The 22905-nt window shown below is 39.0% G+C and overlaps 1 protein-coding gene across 12 annotated transcripts in view; it reads right to left on the bottom strand.

The window, feature by feature from the left end:
- The window catches only part of LTBP1 (latent transforming growth factor beta binding protein 1), a 376691-nt gene that overhangs the window by 62140 nt on the left and 291646 nt on the right, over window positions 1-22905 (bottom strand). For all 12 annotated transcript variants that reach the window (XM_090281121.1, XM_090281125.1, XM_090281124.1 and 9 more), the window contains 2 exons: window positions 20564-20686; window positions 15310-15435 (listed from right to left, as the gene is read on the bottom strand). In XM_090281121.1, the coding sequence (XP_090137247.1) occupies window positions 15310-15435; window positions 20564-20686 (249 nt within the window). The remainder of the gene's footprint in view (window positions 1-15309; window positions 15436-20563; window positions 20687-22905) is intronic.

Here is a 22905-nt window from a genome sequence, read left to right as displayed (position 1 = left end):
AAAATATTGAAAATGCAAGAATAAGTTCAAATAGTGTTGTGTAAGACTTCTGCAACAAAACACAAAGGCAAATGGAAGAAAACCTAAATGAGTAGAGAAATATAAATTGAAAGACTCAGTATTGTAAAATACCAAATCTCCTCAGATTGATCAATTGATTCAATGCAGTTCTCATCAAAATCGCAGCAGAATTTTTGTGATAATTGATCAGCTGATTATAAAACTTACATAGGAATGCAAAGGATTGTTTTAATCTCAATTAAAAACAAAATTGGGCAATTCAGAATTTATAGCACTACGTATATAATAAAAATCCTTATAAAGCTACTACAATTAAAGACAATATCCTTTTGGTACAAGAATGAATAAACTTATGCGTGGAGTGAAGGAAAAAGAAATAGACCCTCAGATAGCTGACCCCTGAACAACAGTTTTGAACTGTGTGGGTCCACTTATACACAGGTTTCTTTTTCAGTAAATACTGTAAATGTATTTTCTCTTCCTTATGAATTTCTTAATAATATTTTCTTTTTTCTAGCTTACTTTATTGTAAAAATACAGTATATAATACATATAACATACAAAGTATGTGTTAATCAATTGTTTATGTTATTGGTAAGGCTTCAGATCAACAGGAGACTATTAATAGTTAAGTTTTGGGGGAGTTAAAAGTTATACAGATTTCTGACTGCCCTGGAGGTGAGGGAGTCAGTACTGTTCAGGGGTTAACCGCATATTTGATTACATGGTTCATGACAAAGTTATCACTGCAGATCAATGGGAAAAAGGTGCTGTTCTCAATAAACAGTGATGACCCAACTGGGCATCCATTTAGGAAAAAAGTAAATCTTGATGTCTACTTCACACCATTTGCAAAAATCAACTTCAGGGTGATTGTAGATCCCAAATGTAAACCATAAAACAGTACTAAGTTTCAGATTACAATACCGAAGAGTATCATAATGATCTTAGGATCTGCAAACATTACAGACACAAAACAGTATTGATCTCAAATGAAATAAAACCTCTGGGATAAAATTAAGAACTTGCATACATCTGAAATTATCATGAAGAGAACTGTCATACTAAGCACCTCATTTTGAAGAGGAATGTTATGCAGAATTGGGTTAACTGAAACAATAACCAAAAAGCCAAGTAAGGGTATAAAAAACTGTTGAACAGCAATACTCACAAGTGAAATGCAAATTGACACCATGATGAAATGCCATTCATTACTCAGCGTGGCTTGCCTTTCAAAGGACTAACAAGAACTAACAAGGATGTGGAACTGGAACTCTCACCCTAAGCTAGTGGCAGTGTCAACTGGTACTCAAAAACTGGCTCTGTCCATGAAATTGAGACATACAAATATTCAATGGCTTCGAAATGATACTTTGGAGTAATAGCCAACAGAAATTAGTAATTATGTCAACTACAAGTCATGTTTAAGAAGAGTCAAGAAACGTATTATTCAACACAGTCCCAAACTGGAAGTAACACAAATATCCATCAACAGTAAAATGGATATGTAATTGTAGTATATTCATACAATGAAACACTATACTGCAATGAAGGTGGATTAAGTATTGCTATGTACAACATAGATGTTGTAAGCTTAGATGAAGCTTCTAAACATAATGTTGAATGAAAGAAGTCAGAAACAAACAACTACTATGTGAGTCCACTGATATAATGTTCATAAACATGCAAAACAAAGCCACTGTAATGAAGACAAAAAATTGATTAATGCTGTTTGTGGGTATGGAGGAGGGGCGGTGGATAATAATCAGGAAGAAGTTTGAGGGAGCGTTCAGGGGGCTCCTTCCCAAGTGTGTACATTCAGTAAAAGTTTGTCAAGTTGTCCCCCTATGATTTATGGACTCTTCTTTATGCATTATGACCAATTAAAAATTTACCCAAACAAAAGCCAATCCACACTGCTAAATTTCCTAAAGACAATCTTAACCATTTCAAAAGCTCATCTTCTTTTTTTTTTCTTCCTATTGGTAAAAGGTAATCTATGAGACTAAAATATTAAGAGATTCTGAGTAGTAATCCTGATCATCATTCCCCATCAATCCATTATAAACCATTCAAATGCTCTGAAAAAATTTCCTCCAAGTGCAAAATGAAATCAAGCTATTTTGTTTTGTTTTTTAATAGAAATACAAGTGAAGATAAGAGACCACATGTAATGCAATACATCTTTCCTTAAAATTTAACTCCATTTCTAGATCACCCACTACAAGTCAAGGAAATTATGTAAATACTCTGTCCCAAACATGCTGCATTTTGTTTTGTAAAAGGTGATGAAGGATATTTATGAAATAAAAATTTTAATAATTGTTTAAAAATCATGACAGCATTGTTATGTATTCAGAATGGACTGAAATCCTAATGTTCTAGAATATGTATAGGGTTTAGGGATAGTGACTATTTAAACAGATAATGGAAATGGAAGACGTTTAATGTTTGAAGGGAAGGTCATATCTGTCATTAAGCATTAACGACGAGACACAAGGTCTGGATCAGTCCAGTCCCCCAGGCCCTCGCTGGCTCCCTCCCTGGAGTCCACCTGAACCCCGAGAGTGAGTTCCCCGTGACTGGCACTTTGTCGACTCCATGTGCCCTTTCCTAAGTTTAAAATTAAGCACAGCAAGTACATGTTCTTTCATGTGAGGCTAAATATAAAATTGAGTTTTTTAATTTTGTATTTTGAATGCCCCAGAAAGTCCTAAGAATTCTTCCAGAATTTAAATTATGTCTTTAGTTCTCATTTCAATTCAATTTTTGAAGACAAGGAAGGGGGATACATGTACAGATGAAGATCCTCTCTTTAGCATCGAAAATAAGGTCAAGGATGAACATGCCTATGAATAAAATCACTTTAGATGAACTGCTTTAAAAAAATATACAAGAAGAGTATTTTACCTTTTACATTTTAAACTGTATTAACAAGCTCATACAGCGGAAGACTAAGAAAATGGGGACAGTGCTGTCCCAGTTTTCCTAGTTTCCCAAAGCTCCGGCTCTGGAAAGAGCATTTGTGTCATGAAACAGGTGGGGAAGCCTGCCGTTTGCACCGGGCACACATCTCCCCAAGGACACGGGGTGGAGCTGCGGGGCACGGCGTGAGGAAGCCGTTGCATGTGGCAGACGTTTGCTCGATTACAATAAAACCTCGATATTACAGGGGAAATCGAAAACCGAGTATCTGTGACGTCTAAAGGAAAAATTCTGAATTGAGAAGTAATATATATTTTAAACAAGAAACAAAATACTTTTTCTTTTCACAAAAGCAAAACTTGTGAACACAATGTGTCATCTGTGTTTCTTTAGACAAAATGGGAATCAAGGTGAACTTCTGAATTTAAAAAGCCATTTTCTTCCTGCTTCTTCCCAGTACGGATTGACAGAAAATAATATAAAAACTGGAAAAGTGAATGAGGTGGGGAGGGGGGAAGGGCAGAAGGGGGAAAGAAGGGGAAGAATCTAGACAAGGAACGTGTATAAATGACCCATGGACATGAACAGCAGGGTAACGGGGTGGGGCTGGGCTGTGGGAGAGGGTGTGGGTGGGGTGGGGGGAAAAAGTGGGACAACTGTAAGAGACAAAACAATAAAAATATAGTTTTTTAAAAAAGTGAATGAGAAAGATTTGAATTTGCTTCAGAAAAGAAACATTTCTAAAAATTTAAAAGAAAGAAATCCGAAGAAAGCTTTTAAAAAATTTCTCCTCTTGAAGGTAAAAAATAATCTTAATTTACTATAATATAATGGACTATCATGAAGAGCAGAATACTTGAATAAATTCTTCATTATACATACATCCTATGCCATTCAGAAAACATTCTTTAGATACTTGTGGAAAATATCTTAAAACTTCATGGCATATTTCTCCTATCATAATTACTACTTACAAAAGATAGTTACGTGTTTATACTGTAAAAGTTTTTTAAATGCACTACTATTTTGTCATATTTATTTATAGTTAGTTGGACTATCTTTGCATTAATGTAATAGTTTTCTATTTTTACACCTGAGATTTGCTTAGAAATAAACATCTAAGCCTAACTTCAGAGTCAGCTGTACACCTTCTCTTTGCACATAGCCTTTCTTATGCTCAGTGGCGCTGCCCGTAAGGACTGGGAGAAAGCCTAAGCAGAGGCCAAACACATCAAACCCCAGATTCATCTTTTTGACACTCAGGCCCCAGAGGCAATATAAAATCAGCCAAAAAATTCCCTGTTTTTTCACTAATCTAATTTTTCTCTTTCCACATTCAAATAAGAGGCCAAGAAAGATCAATTTGGAAACCACGGGAAATGGACAGTGTACCTCTAGAAATAACAACTCCAATGCTTAAACGCAGACAAGCATCAGTGTTAGCCGTCCATTTATTGGCAATTGATACATAAGACATTTTAAAACTTGAAATACTGAGGGGCTAAGTGGGGACAGTTAGCCATATTAAACTTTTGGGGGAAACGAAGGGTAAGAATGAAAGCAAGTTATGTATAAATGAGTTACTGTATTGTATTCTATATGACTTGAAAGAAATTTGGAGTTTAAAATTAGATAAAATACAGTAATTCATGTACATCCAGACCTGGAATTAGAACTACCAGACAATTTAATTCACAAATGCTTATGTAATCTGACTGTGTGTTGTACATTTTGTAAGCACTGATCAAATAAAAACAAAGAGATGTTAAAGGTTGCCTCCTTTGAAGTGCCCAAATATTAAAGAAACAACTGGCAATAACGAGGCTACCATTACTGAGAAGGGCTAAAACTCCAACAGTAATTCATATTCATTGAGCATGTTTTGTGAGCCAAGCTCCATTCTAGGCTGACAACTTGCCAACCTACGTCGGCACATTTAATTCTCACTACAAGTCCATGTAGGTACTACTATTATCTTCATTATGCACATGGGGAATTGAGGCAGAAGATTTAGAAACTTACCCAAGTTCACACACTTTAGAAGAACTGAAGTAAGAGTTCAAGTCCATGTACTGGGACCCCCACAGCCTTACTTAGGCACTGCTGAAACCAGCAATTATGCAGGGTATGCCTCAGAGAAGGCAGTCTTCCCACAAAGGAAAGGCTTCACAAAAGTGGTAAATGCACTCAACTTGGAGTTATCTTCTGTGTTTCCTGAGAGTCCAGGATGAGTTACAAATCAACTCTTTGTCCCTTCATTCATTCACCGAATATTTATTGTGTCCTAATTATTCTCAATGGCATATAGTTGTGAACAAAACAGATGAAGATTTCTCATCAGCCTTGGCATCGACTGAGGGGTGGAGGTGGGGGTCTGAATGTGAGACAGGGTGGTCAGAAAAGGGTTCACTGGGAAAGTGACCTTTGAATAAAGACCTATAGTCAATGTGAAGTGACAATCTGTGTTATTATTAGTATAATAAACTTCCTTATCTTAAGCTGTTCATTGCAGCCAACACATACCGATTAATACTTAACCTACCTATAGGTTTGCTGTGAAGATTAATGAGAAAATCGGTACAATGCAGGTAGCAGAGTGCCTGGTTCATAACAAGAACTCAGCGAATGCTGGCTATTTGTATTAGTGCTATTGTTTTTAATGAAGTCTTCTCGTCTAGACAGTCCAAGACAACCACATAATATTTGATCAGTTAGATGCTTAACAAGTAACTGATTCTGGAATCAATATATTTAGCATCACAATTTAGGTCTAAAGTATAAAATTACTACTCAGAGCAACCTCCCATGACCTACCAAGGACTTGGGCTGTAGATGACATCAAAAGACTCACCAAAACAGATGCAGGAAGCCGGGTGCCCTGGACCTGAGCTGGGTGGCGGTGGAGAGTGGGAGGGGCGGCTTGCTTATTTGCAGACCTCACTTTCTGAAAGTCTCATGTCTGTTTTTTGGCTGCAAGGGAAGTATTTACTGCTCCTTCTATAAACAGATGATTTTCCTAACTCTGGGGTTTTTAAAGGTCAGCAGTGATAACAAGGATTAGGAAGATCTAATAAATTTTTTTTGCTACTATTAGGAATCTCCTTATACAAATGTTGCTATATGAAAGACAATCATACAATGCATGGAAAATATGTACTCCAGGTCCAAAAGCAGCTTATTCCAGCAAAATTTCCTCAGCTCTCTCCCTAATGATTTAAACATCCATTTTCACTCACACTACTGCAGAAATACGTCCATAGGAGGAACGAGGATGAGGAACAAGTAGCCTTTGTAGTGGGAAGCTACTTCCCTTTCTTACCTGGAATGTTGTATGATCCTTTTTCTTTTTACACATGGGAGAGAAAGAATTCTATTGTTAACATAAATTTCCTTTCTTTACAAAAGTAATAAACGCTCAGCCTGTATTCTCTTACTAGAGTTTGTAGTTTCTGACCCCAAACTATTAAAAACATAAAACTCCGCAGGCCAAGCAGCCAGTGTAATACAGCACTGTGTCAGGGTACTCCCACGTCCTACTTAGCTAAAACATCTTCAAGAAAACTTTTTCTTTGGTGACAGATACAGAGTCCCACCTCAACGCCATAAAACCACCAACTGTGCAGTCAAAAGATGATTTTATAGTCTCTACACTGTTTGTAGAAAACGTACCTAAAACATCTGAAAACAAAACCACGCTCGCTCCCAATTTGTTTTTATTTCTCTGATTTGGCAAAAGTTGCCTTTACTGTGTTTTCTGGTTTCCTGTGAACACAAAATTGGCCTGAGAGTTCGAAACCAGCTTCTTTTCGTCTTTCTGATACCACTGTTCTCGGTAAACGTCAAGAAGCTACTAGCCATCCTGACCACTTGCATTTGGTATGTTTTCCCTTTTAAATGAAAGAATTAGCAAGTGGTTTATAGCAGACATCCAAAAAGGTTATGGGATTAGAGTCTCTAGAGCTGTTTAACAACAGGACTTGACCCTTGGAGTACTCTGGGATTTGAGTTCAGGCTGGACAACAGAAGTCCCCTTCCAATCCTATAGTTCTCCATTTTTGAATCAGTTATTAGAATAGCTTTGCAGCTGGGAGCAGATGTTTCTGATCACACAGTGTGTCTGGGGCATTATTTTGAAAAGTGAGAAAAAACAATATTCAGGGAGGAAAATATACGAATAGAATATAGAAATAAAATTAAAGGTTAGGATTTTTCTTTTCTGATGAAAAACAGTAATTCCAGAAATGTCTGATTTTTATAGATGAGATTGAGAGCATTCAGGGTGATATGGCCATAGACCAGAAATGTCTGATTCTTAAAAACAGACTACTTTTAAGAGCAGTTTTAGTTCACAGTAAAATGTCACAGAAAGTCCTCACATTCCCCTGGCTCCCCCAACCTCTACTCCCTCCCCAGCCTCCCCCACTATCAACATTGGAAAGCAAAAGATGACCCAACATTGACACATCGTTATCACCCAGAGTCCACAGCTGACCTTTGGGTTTGCGCTGGCTGTTCTACTCCGATATTTTATTGCCCGTCTGGACAACAGACTTCCTGTTGGCAAGAGAAGAAAGCCCCGAGCAGAAAACCTCATGCCCTCTTGTCTGTTTACTTACAGGCTATTGTCGCTAGGCCAGTGGACAACCAGGTTGAAAAAGAAAGGCTGCATTCGTGACTCGGACAAAAAGTCCCACTATTTCTTTCATAAACCCACATTAGCGAGGCAGACGGGCAATTCTGACCACCCTTGTGAGTATCATACCAGCCTCCCATTCCTTGTTCCAGCCCTCAGCTCCCCTTACTCTGCTCTAGCTGTTGTTTTTGTTTTCCTTTCCACCATAGGGTTTATCACTTTCTAGCATATTACGTAGTTGACTTATTAGTTTATTGCCTCCAAACAAGTTGGGCTCTTTTTTGGTCACTGACAGCTCCAATACAAAGAACAGTGACTGGCACGTAGCATAACACTTCATAAATATGGATGGAAGGAAGGAAGGAAAAAAGGAAGGAAGGAAAGAAGGAGAGAGAGAAAGAAAGAAAGAAAGAAAGAAAGAAAGAAAGAAAGAAAGAAAGAAAGAAAGAAAGAAAGAAAGAAAGAAAGAAAGAAAGAAAGGGTGTGAGGGAAGAAGGAAGGAAGGAAGGAAGGAAGGAAGGAGAGAGAGAAAGAAAGAAAGAAAGAAAGAAAGAAAGAAAGAAAGAAAGAAAGAAAGAAAAGAAAGAAAGAAAGAAAGAAAAGAAAGAAAGAAAGAAAGAAAGAGAGAGAAAGAAAGAAAGAAAAGAAAGAAAGAAAGAAAGAAAGAAAGAAAGAAAGAGAGAGAAAGAAAGAAAGAAAAGAAAGAAAGAAAGAAAGAAAGAAAGAAAGAAAGAAAGAAAGAAAGAAAGTAAGAAAGAAAGAAAGAAAGAACAGGTGTGAGGGAAGAAGGGGAAGGAAGGAAGGAAGGAAGGAAGGAAGGAAGGAAGGAAGGAAAAGGAAGGAAGGAAGGAAGGAAGGAAGGAAGGAAGACACTCTCTAAAATACAGGGGTTTTAGGGAGCGATTTTAGTCATCGTTTGGAGACCTAATCAACCATGACTACCAAGTTCTGTAACCCACTCTTGCCTTGCATTGTTGGGCTTCTTCACAGTCCCTGCTAGACCAGCGTGGCCATTCTATTCTGTGAACAGGCTGGCAAGTGTGCTAAGGTCTGGAGATGTTTGATGCCCCCAACTCCACTCAACCTGAGAGAGCACAGCCACTCCTGGCTGAGAGCAGCTCGCAAAGAGGCACGTGAATGGAAGGAGCAGTGCAAAGTCAGATGCCAGGAGGCATTTCTCCACGGGGTCAGGGGACGGACGTGGTGAATCTGTCACACGTTTCCTTAGTTTCCTCCCACTCACACACACTCCGCTGGTGATGGAGAAACCAAAGCCTGAATCACCTTATAAATGGGATAATCAAGACTTTTCATTTGAATTAAAATTCAACAATAAAAAAAAAATGAGATAGAGTATAAGAGCAAAAAGAATTGTGATTTTCTAAAAAAGCAAATGGGTGAGATAAATTGGGATATAAAATAGTGAGCTGAGGAAAAGAAAGAAAACGTTTTCTTTGCTTTTGTACACTAGATAAATGCTCTGGCCAGAAGACACAAAGAAGGTGGCAGGAGCACGGGAGCCACAGCTACAAGAAGAAAGGAGGACTTCCGGCCAAGATGAAGGTGTAGAGAGACACGCTGCGTCTCCCTCCACAATCAAGAAGAAATACAACTACCTGAAAACTAGAAACAACCAGAAGTTCCAGAAAATCAAACTGCATGAAGTCCAGCAAACAAAGATATAAAGAAGAAATACTCATCCAGACAGGTAGGGGGGCGCGGAGCTGGGGTGGAGAGGACACGGTGTGGTGGCAGCAGCAGGCCGGCAAAAGTGCAGTCACATGTTTTAAAAAGTCAGGATGGACACCTGGGGAGCGTTCCTAGCTACTCACCAGACCTCCCATCTCATGGTCCCAGCACCAGGGAAAATAAAGCCTCATTGCTTGTGACTGTGCAGACCAGTGGGGGTTGGGGTGGAGGCAGAAACTGCCGGTCTCAGCAGAGTCCACTTGTTTAAAGGGCCCCCACGGTCCTAGTACGTCCGCAGACCCATCACTCTGGGAACGACAGCGAGGGTAGCAGCTAGGGAGGCACCAGTCTGGTGCGGAAGTGGGAGAGGTGCCTGGGAAAGGGGCGAGTGCTGGGCAGGCAGCATTGTTCCCTCTCAGACCCCTCTCTCACATACAGCGCCACAACGTGGTGAAACAGGTCTCCCTGTACTGATGAATCCCTATGGCTCGCCCCCTTACAATGTAACAGGAGCGACAGCTCTACCTGGGACACGGAGGCAAACAAACACGGGAGCCTCTCAGAACAAGGAGACAGAGAAGTATGGCCAAAAAGGGGGAATGGATCAAGGTTCCAGTGGGAGAACTAAGCGACAAGGAGATAGCCAACCTAACAGATGAGATAGACAACCTAACAGATGTAGAATTCAAAACACTGGTGATAAAGATGCTCACAGGATTGACAGATATGCTTGAATACGGCAAATGCTTAAGAGAAGAAGTGAAGGCTATGCTAAGTGAAATGAAGGAAAATCCACACAAAACCAATGATGAAGGGAAGGAAACTGGGGTTCAATTCAGTGCAGAATGAGGAAGCAAGAATTGAAAGTAACAGGGAAACCTTCCCAAATTTTGCGAAGGAGATAGACATATACAGGTCCAGGAAGCGCGGAGGGTCCCAAAGGGGACCACACCAGGACGCATCATGACTGAGATGCTGAAGGTGAAAGATAAAGACAGAATACTGGGGGCAGCAAGAGAGAGGCAGAGAGCTGCCTACAGGCGGGTGCCTATAGGACTATCAGCTGATTTCTCAGAGGACACTTTGCAGGCAGGAAGGGACTGGCCAGCAGTATTCAATGTGATGAAAAGCAACCTACAACCAAGACAACTCTATCCAGCAAAGCTATCATTTGGAATGGAAGGGCAGATGAAGTGCTTTCCAGACAAGGTAAAGCTAAAGGAGTTCATCATTACCAATCCATTATTATATGAAATGTCAAAGGGACTTACTTAAGAAAAAGAAGGTCAAAACTATGAACACTAAAATGACAACAAACTCACAACTATCAACAACTGAATCTAAAAAATAAAAATAAAATCCAACTAAGCAAACCAGAATAGGAACAGAATCATAGGTATGGGGATCATTTAGAGGGTTATCAGCTGGGAGTGGGGAGGGGAGAAATGGGGAAATGGTGCAGGGACTAAGAAGCATAATTGGTTGGTACAAAATAGACAGGAGGATGTCAATAATAATATAAGAAAGGGTGAAGCCAAAGAACTTATATGCATGACCCATGGACTTGAACTAAGGGGGGTGCGATTGCCAGAAGGAAGGGGTTGCTGGGCAGAGGGGAGCAAAGGGGAAAGAAATTGGAACTACTGTAACAACATAATCAATAAATTATACTTAAAAAATTTTTTTAAAAACAAAAAGAAGAAAGGAAAGGACACACAGAAGAGGAGGTAGTCCACCAAAAGGGTCCCGTTTCTCTGCGCTTTTGTGACATCCACGTGTGGAACTTGAGGAGAAAACATGATGCTTATTTATATGCATAAAGTATAACTATGCTATACTATTTAAATAAAAAACATCATTTTCTCTATGTTCTATCTACTTATTTATCCCCAACTCTGCTCCTGCCATGTAGGCTCCATGTGGACAGGAACTGTGTGCGTCTTGCCCTCAGAACAGTGAGGGGCACAAAACAGGTACTCGGGATATATTTGCTGAGCAAATGAATCAACGCGTAAAGCACGGCTCACTCACTACTTACTTCCCACTCCACTCCGGCTGAGCTTCAAATAGCACTACTGTTCTTTAGGTCGTGTGTAGAGGCAGGCGCTTCTCCTTCCTCTCCACCGAGTGCCAGAAACAGCAGCGAAAGGAAGGAGCCGGCAGTGCTGTTTCTATGTCTACAGAATCTGCTGTGCGACTTGATACCCGAGAGGGCGCATGTGGCACAGCCTGCTTCCTCATGGGTGGGATTCATTTAGTCCTGCTTAGGGCAGGGTGCGCTGGCCCCAGCGTCAATGTGACTTCAGTTGCTTTATCAGGAGTTCAGACGCTGGTGAACTGGCATGAATAAGAGCACCAGACACTTTCTCAATGTCAGCTCAAGTACAGTAAGTCCTCACTTCACGTTATCACTATGTTCCGCAACTCGAAGAGGAACAACATATCATGAAACCAATTTTACTACAGGCTGATTGATATAATAAACAGGAGTTAAGTTCCTATGGCATCTCGTCAACGTTACGACAAAACGACATTATTCAAGGGCCCACTGCCCTATGTCTATAAGCCCCACAGGTAACTCTCGATCACATGGGCTGGCTTCATCCTACGCCACAGCAGGGGCAGAGTCAGCACATACTGCTACTGCCACCAGCTTCTGTCCAACAAAAGGAAATTTAGACAAGTTCAATATATTGGATTAAGCCCCCCAAAATGAAAGCTTTGCAGAGCTTATTCTAAAAAGAGAATAACATGCCTAATAATTATAAAGATTTCTAGTTATACTGCCATGTATCAGCACAATATTCTAAATTACCTATTTTATTACTTGTAAAACTGTCCAGGTTCTGGAGTAAAGAATATGGATCACATGTGAGAGACCGTATCCTAAGTAAGGTACAGTAATTTATAGAGCATCGGACATTTTCTAAAAACTCGTTTTGAAATTCAAGTCTTTGCCAAGTAAATGCCTAACAAAATTAGAACTGCAACTAAATTAGAGTGAATATATAACTCTTGGGTTGCAGAAATCAGTATTTAAAAAAAAATACCAAAGTAAAGAAAAATTACTAAGTCCAAAAGAAAAAATGAATATGAATATATTTACATTGGTATATTCTTCTGGAACGACAGTCTCGACAAGTGAGCACTTGAGGTGACTTACTTTTTTTTTAAAGTATATTTTATTGATTCAACCCTGGCTGGTTTGGCTCAGTGGATTGAGCGTCGGCCTGCGAGCTAAGTGTCACTGGTTCGATCTTCCAGTCAGGGCACATCAGAGAAGGAAAACTCTGACTCCAAAAAACCTCCGCTGCCTTGCGGCATACCTCTTCAGGGGAAAGGCTAAGGGAGTAAACCCCGACAGAAAATCCGGAGCCGGAGTCCCTAAGGCGGTTTGACGTTGTAGTCAACACCGGCAACTCCTGTGGCGCACCTGAAGCCAAGCTGTATTGACTCCGTCTTTCCCTTGGACCCTTCAGCTGCGAAGAGAGGGGGGGTCTGCTGCATGGGCAACAGCAGACCCTCCATATCACCCTGCCCAGGCTCTGTAGCTTCAGCTTCACTGGAGAGGACACTCCAGCGTCATCGCAAGATGTCGATTCAACACGGGAGGAGACAGATACCGTGTCACTCCCGAGTCGGACTGCACAGCCATTCTCGGCGGTGCAGATAGACTCTTAAGAAGCTACACCATCGTCTCTCGAGACGGACGGCTGCCGACGATTTTATTGATTATATTGTTACAATAGTTCCAATTTTTCCCCTTTGCTCCCCTCCACCTAGCACCCCCCTCCCCCAACAATACCCCCCCAAGTCCATGCCCATGGGTCGTACATATAAGCTCTCCTGCTTGATCTCATTACCTGAGTGATTGTCTGTACGCATAAGCCTCACTTAATCCTGTCTGCAGAGCTGCCTCCTGAGACTCAACGGTTTGGCTGAACTAAGTGGCTGGGTTGGTGAAGAATGGGGTGGTCTGTGGGCTTCACTTTAAAACTGGTTTCTCTTTTCTATCCTAATGGCTTGAACAGAAAAGGCCCAGAGGTCGGAGAGGGGGGAAACCTAAACTATTTCCCTCAGCTCAAACTAAGTATAATGGGCAAAAGGGTTTTGGACAGGTGAGATGTGCCTGGCACACCTTCCTCTAAAGAAGCCCCTTTTTTCCCTAATGTGGGACATTGAAAAATTAATCCCTGCCTTTTGTCATCTAGTGGTTATGGATTGAATGATGTCTTTTAACCCTGTTGCCAAATCTGTTGCCTCCAGAATACAACAAGGATGCCAGTCTGTTAAACCAAGCATGCCGCTGTCCGGGGACAGCCAACTGACCTGGATTCTGCACGATCCTTCCCCATGTGGGAAGGCCACCCTCCTCTCCACACCCCTACTCTTATTAGGGATTTCTGAACCCAACGGTAGGCAGGATGACGACCATGTCCAGCTTGAAGCAGCTAGAGGAGCTCGACACCTTCGCCCATTGTCCTTTATAAGATTATAAAGGGTCTTAAGTCTGAGAGGGAGGGATTGTTATTTTTTATTGTTAAAATAATTAATCATTTATTTAAAAAAATAAGAAAATATATGAAAGGGTGAAGCAGGAGAGCTTGAGGTGACTTACTTTTATTTGAACATAGTTGCTTCATGGCACAACTACTAGCAGTTGTAAGTTGAACTATTTTTCAGTGAAGGGAGCCCTGACCAGCCATGACTTAGTGCTAACTCAGGAAGCAAACCTGCATCTCTCTGGAATGTGGGGGCGAGAGGGGCAGGTGCACCCTGCAATTTGGTTTCGTCAGTGATTCGGATGCTGTGATCTCTCCAGAAGAATGTATGCATTAATGCAGTGACTTTTTTAAGAGCCCTGGTCTTGGAGCTCTAAGTATAAAACTAACCTACTCGAACCACAGAAGCATGGCGTCCTTGTGAATCTCTCATGACCACGTTTTTATAATGTTTTTGCTCCATATCCCAACTTTTTGGTCGCTTTCAAAGCCCTCAAAATCTGCTTACCCAAACTGCACCCTGAACTATCTCTTTTTAACCTGAAGCCAAATCTGGCATCAATGTTTTTTGTCTGCTCAGCAGGAGAGCAATTTCAACAATCTCTTGTTTTTTATAAGATCAGTTTAGTCCTCCCAATATAATTAGTTTCAGATGAACCTGGTCTCTGTTCCTCGGCCTGGTTCCACTGCTGCATGAGCAAGGAGAGCAGATACTTCCTGTTGCACTCTTTTAGAGCAAAGAACGTGGGTTCTATCACAGCCCCCGAAAAGAACCTTCACAATTTCTTCTTTAAAACATAGCTAGGTTTTCATAACCTATGTTTTCAAAAAGGTGAATTGAAATGATTATGGAAATCTTCTCAGTTTACTTTTTAAAAGATTCAGATGAATTATTCCTCAATTTATCAAATTATAATGTCATCAGGAACACAAATTTTATGACTCTAACCAGTGCTGTATCCCTGCAATCATACAGAGGTCGCAAACAGGAAGCCAACAGTGTTCTCTTAACTTAATTAGCTTTCAGGGGATAATAAATACTGACAGGTAAGAAAATATACTGGCTTAGAGCTAAGGATATTAGAGGAGTAACTCTGGAAAATCTCCACTGACAATGGTGCAGAGAAATCAAGCAAGGCATTCTTTTTATAAACAGAACGATGGAGATGATCTATAATGGAGCATAATCAAAACAGGCAAGTCTCAAGTTACACCCGGGAGGACGACACAGTTTCCCTGCAGGTCTCCCACATGCACCTAAATCATCACCTCCTGCGCATTCCAACTCATTAATTCAGTACCAGCAGTGAAATCATCTGTGAGTATTTTCAACATCGTACCCTGAGGTTATCCTATTTGTAAACCTCAGAAACCATGAGCTATGATTTCAGGTAGGAGTCACCTTGATGCACACATGCTTTGAGGTCCTCAGTTGTGACTATCTCTTAGTGTGTTAGAGTCTCTGACTGTTTTATAGACAGCCATGTCCTCGCTGCTTTCTCATACGGTAACAATAGGATCTCCTGCGGTTTGTCTTACCTTCACACGTACGGCCACTTACAGAGATTGTGAAACCCTGTTCGCAGACACAGTGAAAAGAACCATCTGTGTTTAGACACTCTCCATGAGGACCACAGAATCCAGGCTGCTCACATTCATTAATATCTGGAATTGAAAAGAGAGTGCCAAACATGTGAAAAAAATCTGTTTTTCCCCCCTAATACCAGATGTATAGTAATCTATTACAAAATGGCCAGGCATTTATTTTGTGGCACAGGTACAGCATCTGTACAAACACCAGACCATTGTGAGACAAGCTGGACTGTCATGAAACTGTTGAGGTTGAATCATACAAAATAGCCAACGTTCAACCATTTTCAACCGACCAAGAAAAGCAATGTCATAGGTTCAACCCAAAGCCACCCTCATTTTAGACTTGAGGAACAGTCTCATAGAACCAATACCTCCTCCATGAGAAAGCTGTGTCCCTCTCTGTCCTCTCCCACTGCCAGGTACACAACTCTGTTGTAGCCTGTACACCTTGTAACTTCCTTACCTATCGATCCCTAGGATGTGAACTTCTTGAGGGCAAGGCTGGGCATGTCTGATTAATAGTGTTTGGTTTGTAAACGGTGCGTCACAAGTGTCTGCTGACTATGTAACTGAAATAGGCTCCAATCTTTATTCCATTGAAAATGGATAAAAGAAAGAACATACAAGAGAAAAGAAGGCCGTTTTGACCAGGGAGTTCCTATTATTTGCATGGCTTTGCAATGATGAAATGGGCGAATGAGGGTCAACTGCTAGTGTAGTGGCGAACACACAACTAAGGGTCACAGAGTGGCAGCTGCCGTTGTTACTACTTAAGAGCAAATGGTGCCGTAGTTAAACTTGTGTTGGCCACCTGACACAATGCCTGTCCTCAATGCAGAGTGCTTATGCCCCCTGTGGCCGGAGTCACAATGTACTCCTGAACATGATAAAGCAGGAAGAGTTTGGTGTGAGTATACCGTTCTTTCAAGCCAGTTCTAATTGTGGTGGCTAAGAACGCCCAAGTTGACAACATAAGGACTCTTGGAGAATGGTTCATTAGGTCACATTGGTAGGAACACATGGAACTGTGTTTTAATTGTCACTGTATTTTACTCATCCACGTGTCCCTCACTACACTGATTGCTCCTTGATAAGAATTGCAAATTTTAATTCTGAGTCCCCAGCTTCTTGTATAGCACAATAGTGTATTACGAATGTCTGTCCAGCACAAAATTTCAGTTATGTTCCTGCTCTACTAATTGAATGGAGATTGGCTAGTTCTCTTAATTAAGGGGAGTGGAGAGGTCATAAAAACTATAACAAGTCCTTGGCACTATCCAGGCAAGTAGTTCTACTAAGGCCATTTTCCTGTTTTCCCAAAGTGTCCTAGACCCTCCTTTATCTCTTACTAAAGAGGTCCTTGATGCATCCTCTTAGAAGTCCATCTTTTACTTAATGAAAAACATTTGCTGAATGCTTCCTATGAGAAACCCGTGATATTATGAAACTCATAATATAACAGGGAAGGCTGGAACAGGCATGAAGAACTACAAAGCTAAGAGACCTTCCCAGTGACCTCTAGAACAGTGCTTTAGCCACCAACCCTGCTCTTTTCTTTCTCAAGAAAGTCATCCCTTTCCCTGCATCCAGGATCTCCCAGGCGCTTCTTTCTGCCCTGTTGAACTCATTGTGCAACATGAATTCCGGCAATGTCATTGATTTCTCCATCTCTCTGTGTTAATCCTGATTTCTCCATCTCTCTGTTAACCTTTATTTGCCCCTCCATCTGCCATATAATTCAGACTAATTGGCTTATCCATTGCTAAATCAAAATAAGAAACCAAACAGTAATTACTCATTTTCTTAAAAATCCTTCCATTCTCGTTAGTCATTAATTTTAAAATATTTCAAGGAAGAGGAATGAATCATTTCCTATTTAACCATTTCTCAATATAATTTCACACTAAAAAATTCATCTCATTATAAAATCTCTGATATCTTCTATGTTTGCTCTCGAACTACTGATAATATCTTAGATTGGTCATCTTTTTTGAACTCTGACCTTCTCTTAGCCTTTAGTCCCATTCTTTCTAATCTGCCACATAGTTACTCTACCTGGGCAAAAAGGTACCAAAAATTTCCACTGGTCTAGAGATCAAGCTCAAGGTCTATAGCCATCTTGCGAAACCCTAGAGGTTGTTTGAGACCACCTCCGTATTTTGTCCAACACCTCAATGTGGCCTATTAAAAGCTGCCTGCTTTGCAACTTCTCACAGGGGATAATGCGCATAAAGTTCTTGCTTCAAGAGAAGTCACTGATTAACAAATAACTGTATAAAGAGTTTGATGACAGGAACTGAAAAATGAATTCCCAGACTTTTTTCCAGGAAACCGCTAAGAAAGAACAACACGAATATCTGGAACTAGAGAAACATATGCATTCAATTTGGGTTGTACTTATTGAGGCATTTCTAAACTATGCTGCTAGGAACTCAACTGAAAGCCAGACTGTATTTACGTTGGGTTTCTTTCATGGGTCTGAGATTCCACAGAAATTCACCATTTGGCGTGTGTAAGTCAAAACGTGAAACTGAAGTGTGTTCTGAATCTCAAATGTATGCTGCCACGTTCCTAAAGGGACGATTAACATGGAATTTCCATGCTGTCTGTGTGTCATCATTAATTTTGCTGGGGGAAGGGACTCTCAAATACACTTCCATTTGAAAATGTCTTACTGATATGAACTTTCTTCACATTTGGGAAGGTTTAAAGTTTATCCCTATCACACACTGTTATTCAAACATGTGTCTTGGTTATTAGCACTGTTATCAATTACATTTTCAGCATTAACACAAACTCTGAAATCTATGCCCATCTACAGAATGGTGACATGACCATGGGATAGAGAGAAACAGGCTACTAAAAGTTGCATCCAGAAACAGCAAAAAAAGACGATTCAAAACAAGGTGAGTGCACATGCCATCCTAAATAGCCTCTGATAAGAGAACAGTGGGTAATAAAGCACATTAATAGACGATATTTTTTAAAAGGTATTAAAACCTGCTTCAGGAATACACTTCATTCATATGGATTTAAATTTTAAAAAGGAGACACGTTTAAAGTATTCTGGAAAACAGGAATCACCAAGACGACACATAATGAAGTCAATTTAATAATGATAAATAGTCAATTAAACATCCTATGTTTGGAATAGTCGCATATCAAATCACAAACAAATTTAATGTACTGAGGAAAGATAATAGTGCAATCAATAAATCAGATGACTAAATTACTTCCTTGTGATTTAGCTCTAGATATTTAACAATAAAACTTGCAATATCAAATCATGGTCCATTTATGCTAAGACTTGCTTTTGCCTCTATTTGGTAAACAAAATTATGACGAGAAATAGTAGAAAGAAAAACTACTGCTTTTCAGCCAAAGAAAAAAAAATATCTGTACTCAAAACAGGTTTCAGATTGTTTTTTGTTTGTTTCGATGCATCTCTTGACACTTTCATATAAATCAAGATTTATTAATTAAACTGTAAAAACCCTAAAATGGATATGCTCACATAAATTTGTAATTCAAATATTCCTTTTCTACTGTACTTAATCCACGTACATTCAAATTCTGCTTTGTACATACTGAAAAATTCACCTTATTAAATCATGATGGCAAATATATGATATTGAATGAGGCATACAGCAGTGTATTTAAATCTTTGGATCAGTAAGGAAATTAATTTTAGAAGATCTTGCAGCAAAGGCCCCTGTCGTTGGTATCTCAGAGACACATGGCCGTGTGTGAATAATGATATGGATACAGGTGGCAATATTATTCCAGTACCACATTTTAAAGAGTAGACACCTTCTTCCCTTTCAAGAATACTATAATTTGGACACGTGAGAGGAGATATACTTTACGAAAATGTAGAATAAAAACAGGCATACCTGCTCAGTAGCAGTGCAGAAAGAGTAACTTTAATAATCCTTTATTTAAGTGTAACTTGGAGGGACACTAGAGGGTTCCATAATGGCAGAGAGACAATAAGAAAAAATAATATTTATCCAAGAACCATAAATAAATATGTGTAAAGGTATATGTAAGTATGAGTTTTCAATGGCATTGATTTATTAAAACTAATAAATAAAGGAAAACTTGTGGGGCAGCCAGGTATAGCTAAAAATGTTGGGACACAGGATCTAAACAATCTGATTTTTCTGTCCCAGCATCAGTAATGACTCAGTGTGCTACCCTGGGAAAAACAACTGAAACTCATCTTCTTTCTTTTGGTTATAAATGCAATAATAAATGGTATGGAGACCAAGGGAACAGTAGTGAAAAAACATATTGGGTTCAAAACTCTATCACTTACTTGGGAGGAGCATGCTAATTAACTTCTCCGAGTCTCAGTTATTTATGTACAAAATGGATATAAGAAAATCTGCCTCAAATTTTGTGAGAATTGAAGGAGGTACCTACAGTACACAGCATATAGTAGGTGATCAATTAAAGCTGAGTTGTAATTAATGCTGTGTTCTTACTGGGACCATGTGTCCACCATCCTGTTGTTTGGAAGATTAAATGTGATTACACTTTTTAAAAAAAAAATAATTTAAATATTTATTTGTTTATTTATTTTTAGAGAGAGGGGAAAGGAGAAAGAGAGGGAGAGAAACATCACTGTGTGGTTGCCTCTCATTCGCGCCCCCAATTGGGGACCTGATGTGCAACCTAGTCATGTGCCCTGACTGGGAATTGAACCAGCGACACTTTGATTACACTTTGAAAAAATACAAAATCTTGTTCTTTATAATTTTGATAGAATTATTGAGATTTTTTTAGGAAGAGAGAAAGCTGGATACTGGATAAAAACAGGGATGAGGAAAAAGAAAGAAAAGATCAGCTATGGCACAAAATGAAATATTCTCATGAGGGATATAAAAAAGCTAGAAAGATCATTTAGAATCAAGTACCAGGAATGGCCCATGGAAGAAACAACGAAGTACAGGTGATCTCAGTTACCACACAGCACGCAAAGTGAGGACCCACTTCTAGAACACCCAAGTTCCAGTTAATAACAACACTATGCAAAAGGGAATTTCCTGTACTCAATGTAAACCCAAGAAAGATATTTTAAACATGCAAATTGGCAAAGCTCATTTACATACAAGGCAAGTGGTACAACCGCGGATCGTCTGGAAGCATCAAGAACTGAAGAACTATGTAAATTACGATAAAGAGGAGAGAGAAGTACCTTGACATCCTTTATTGTCATTCAGCTGGAATCCATCTGGACAGGTGCAATCATAGGACCCTTTGGTATTAATGCAGTCTCCTCCCTGGCAAACAGTATTGTCTTCCAAGCATTCGTTGATATCTACAAATCAATTTTAAAAATTAAAAAAATTAAATAAACTATATCTTAACTAGGTATTTCCCCTTACCTTTACAAACAAAAATCACAGAAATGCACATGTTTTACATCACTCATAATACATGATTTGAAATGAGTGATGGTTTTTAACTTTGAGTTTTTAAAAAATGAAACATTTTGAAAGAATTTTAACTTTGAACAATACACAATCTGAAATTTTAACATCAAATGAAATTAATTGGAAGAGGAAAAGTCAAAATTCTGTAACAAAGAATAATTTACTTGGCTATATTCTTGGTGATGATAGAGAATAAAAATATTCTTTAAATACATATTGTTAAGAATATCTTCAGTATCTATTTATACAAGATTCTGTATTATGCATTATAGGAAAAATTTAAATTTGGCATGGTCCCTGCCCCTAACGAGAAATGATCAAAAATATTTGTATTAACAAACACATAAAATATTAAATTGTTTTAGAATTCCAAAACAATTTAACGTAAAGACTATCAAAAACATAATTAGTTGACAACTTCAGGTGTTACATGAATTTAGAGAAAAGATCTCAGAAAGATCAAAGAAGGCTTCATGTAACAAAAGGAATTCACTTGGAGACTCTTCAGCAGGATGGACAGTGGAGGAGGGGGAAGAAGAGGGGCTTTTGGCAGAAAGGGACTCAGCAAGATCAAAGCATCATTGAAGTCACTAACTCAGCAGCTGTCACAAACAGGTTTGATGTTGCCTGGATTTTTTAATATATATTTAAAGCACATGTGCAACTAAAAATGGTTTATGTAACCAATAATGAGTTTTTGACTGTGAGCATGTGAGACAATTAATGACCTCCCTCATAGCATGAATGCGGGGCAGAACTTTCCAGAGAGCTGTTTAGTACCACATTTACGCCTAGTCAGAGCTCATTATTCCTAACACACTCCATAAGTCCCTCTTCTTTTGTCTGCAGAGGATTAAAATTATTAGCAGTGAAGAAAGCTAAGGAACCAAACCTTCTTTGTTTTCTCAGAATTTGACATATTATAGCATTTCTTGCAAATAACTGTGATTGTTGCTAAAATATATGAGAAGCTCCAGGTGGAAGTAAATATGGAGGCTGCTGAGGTGTAGTTCTTCTCACTGTCTGGTTCAAAATATGAAGACACCAATTACATTTTCTTATTAGAATGCAATCAACTAATTAACTGGCTTCTGTACCATTCATAGGGAAAATAAGAGAAATAAATACTTTATAATTTCATTCTCTCCAAATAAAAACAAGTTTTATGATAGTCACCCAGATTTATAATGTTCCTGAATAGTGATCCTAAAACATAAAAAAACAAAGTTGGTGTGTCTTTGTCACCAATGAAGTGGGTTATTTTTTTTCTTTAGTATATTTTAAGACTCCATTTCAATGAGTTTTGACAAATGTAGGTACATACTTATGACCATCATCATAATCAAGGTATAAGCACTTATGTATTGATATATCTATTCAGATCCATTGTTGGATTCTAAGTCATTGCAAGTGCAATCACTTTTTTAAGGAATTGATGAGATAGCTTTGTAAGAATGTCATTCTGTAGTGGCAAACAAAAAGTTTAGTAATGTTTTCTTTTGACTCTTTTTCCAATCTGACCTTAAAATCTCCATCCCTATTAATCTAATGCCTTGGGTGTTTCAATTGCCATGAAAGAGACAGTGAAGGACCCATTACACATAATTAAGACAGATAAAAACATGGAGGATTAAATGTCTTCTTCAAACTTTGAATATGCCAACAAATGTTGTATTCAAATCTTTGGTATTTCAAGAGTTCTAAAAAAAGAACCAAAGTTAATTAAGAATAGGATTTTAGATATAAATTCTGTAAAAATAATTCTTCAACTCCAACTCTCTGCTAATTTCAGGATTTTGAATAGTGATTGTGCCAAGTGGCAATAAATTCTAGTCTATTGTTTATGAATCTTTGCCATAAACATGTAATAAATGAATAAACAGGACAACCATTACCAACAACAACAAAAAGGTATAGGCATTTTCACTGCCCCAAAAGGCTTCCTTGTGCCCCTTTTCTGTTTGGCTACTTCTGCTCAGCATAGTGTTTTTCAGGTTCATCCAAATTGTTGTATCAATTTGGATGGAACTCATTCTATTGCATGAGTGACCCACAATTTGTTTACCCATTCACCTTTTGCTGACTATTTGGATTGTTGACACTT

The sequence above is a fragment of the Furipterus horrens genome, unplaced genomic scaffold, assembly GCF_987537825.1.
Source record: "Furipterus horrens unplaced genomic scaffold, mFurHor1.1.pri manual_scaffold_6, whole genome shotgun sequence".
Classification (NCBI taxonomy): domain Eukaryota; kingdom Metazoa; phylum Chordata; class Mammalia; order Chiroptera; family Furipteridae; genus Furipterus; species Furipterus horrens.
Note: the sequence above shows the minus strand (reverse complement) of the source record. Positions and strands in the feature narration are given on the sequence as shown.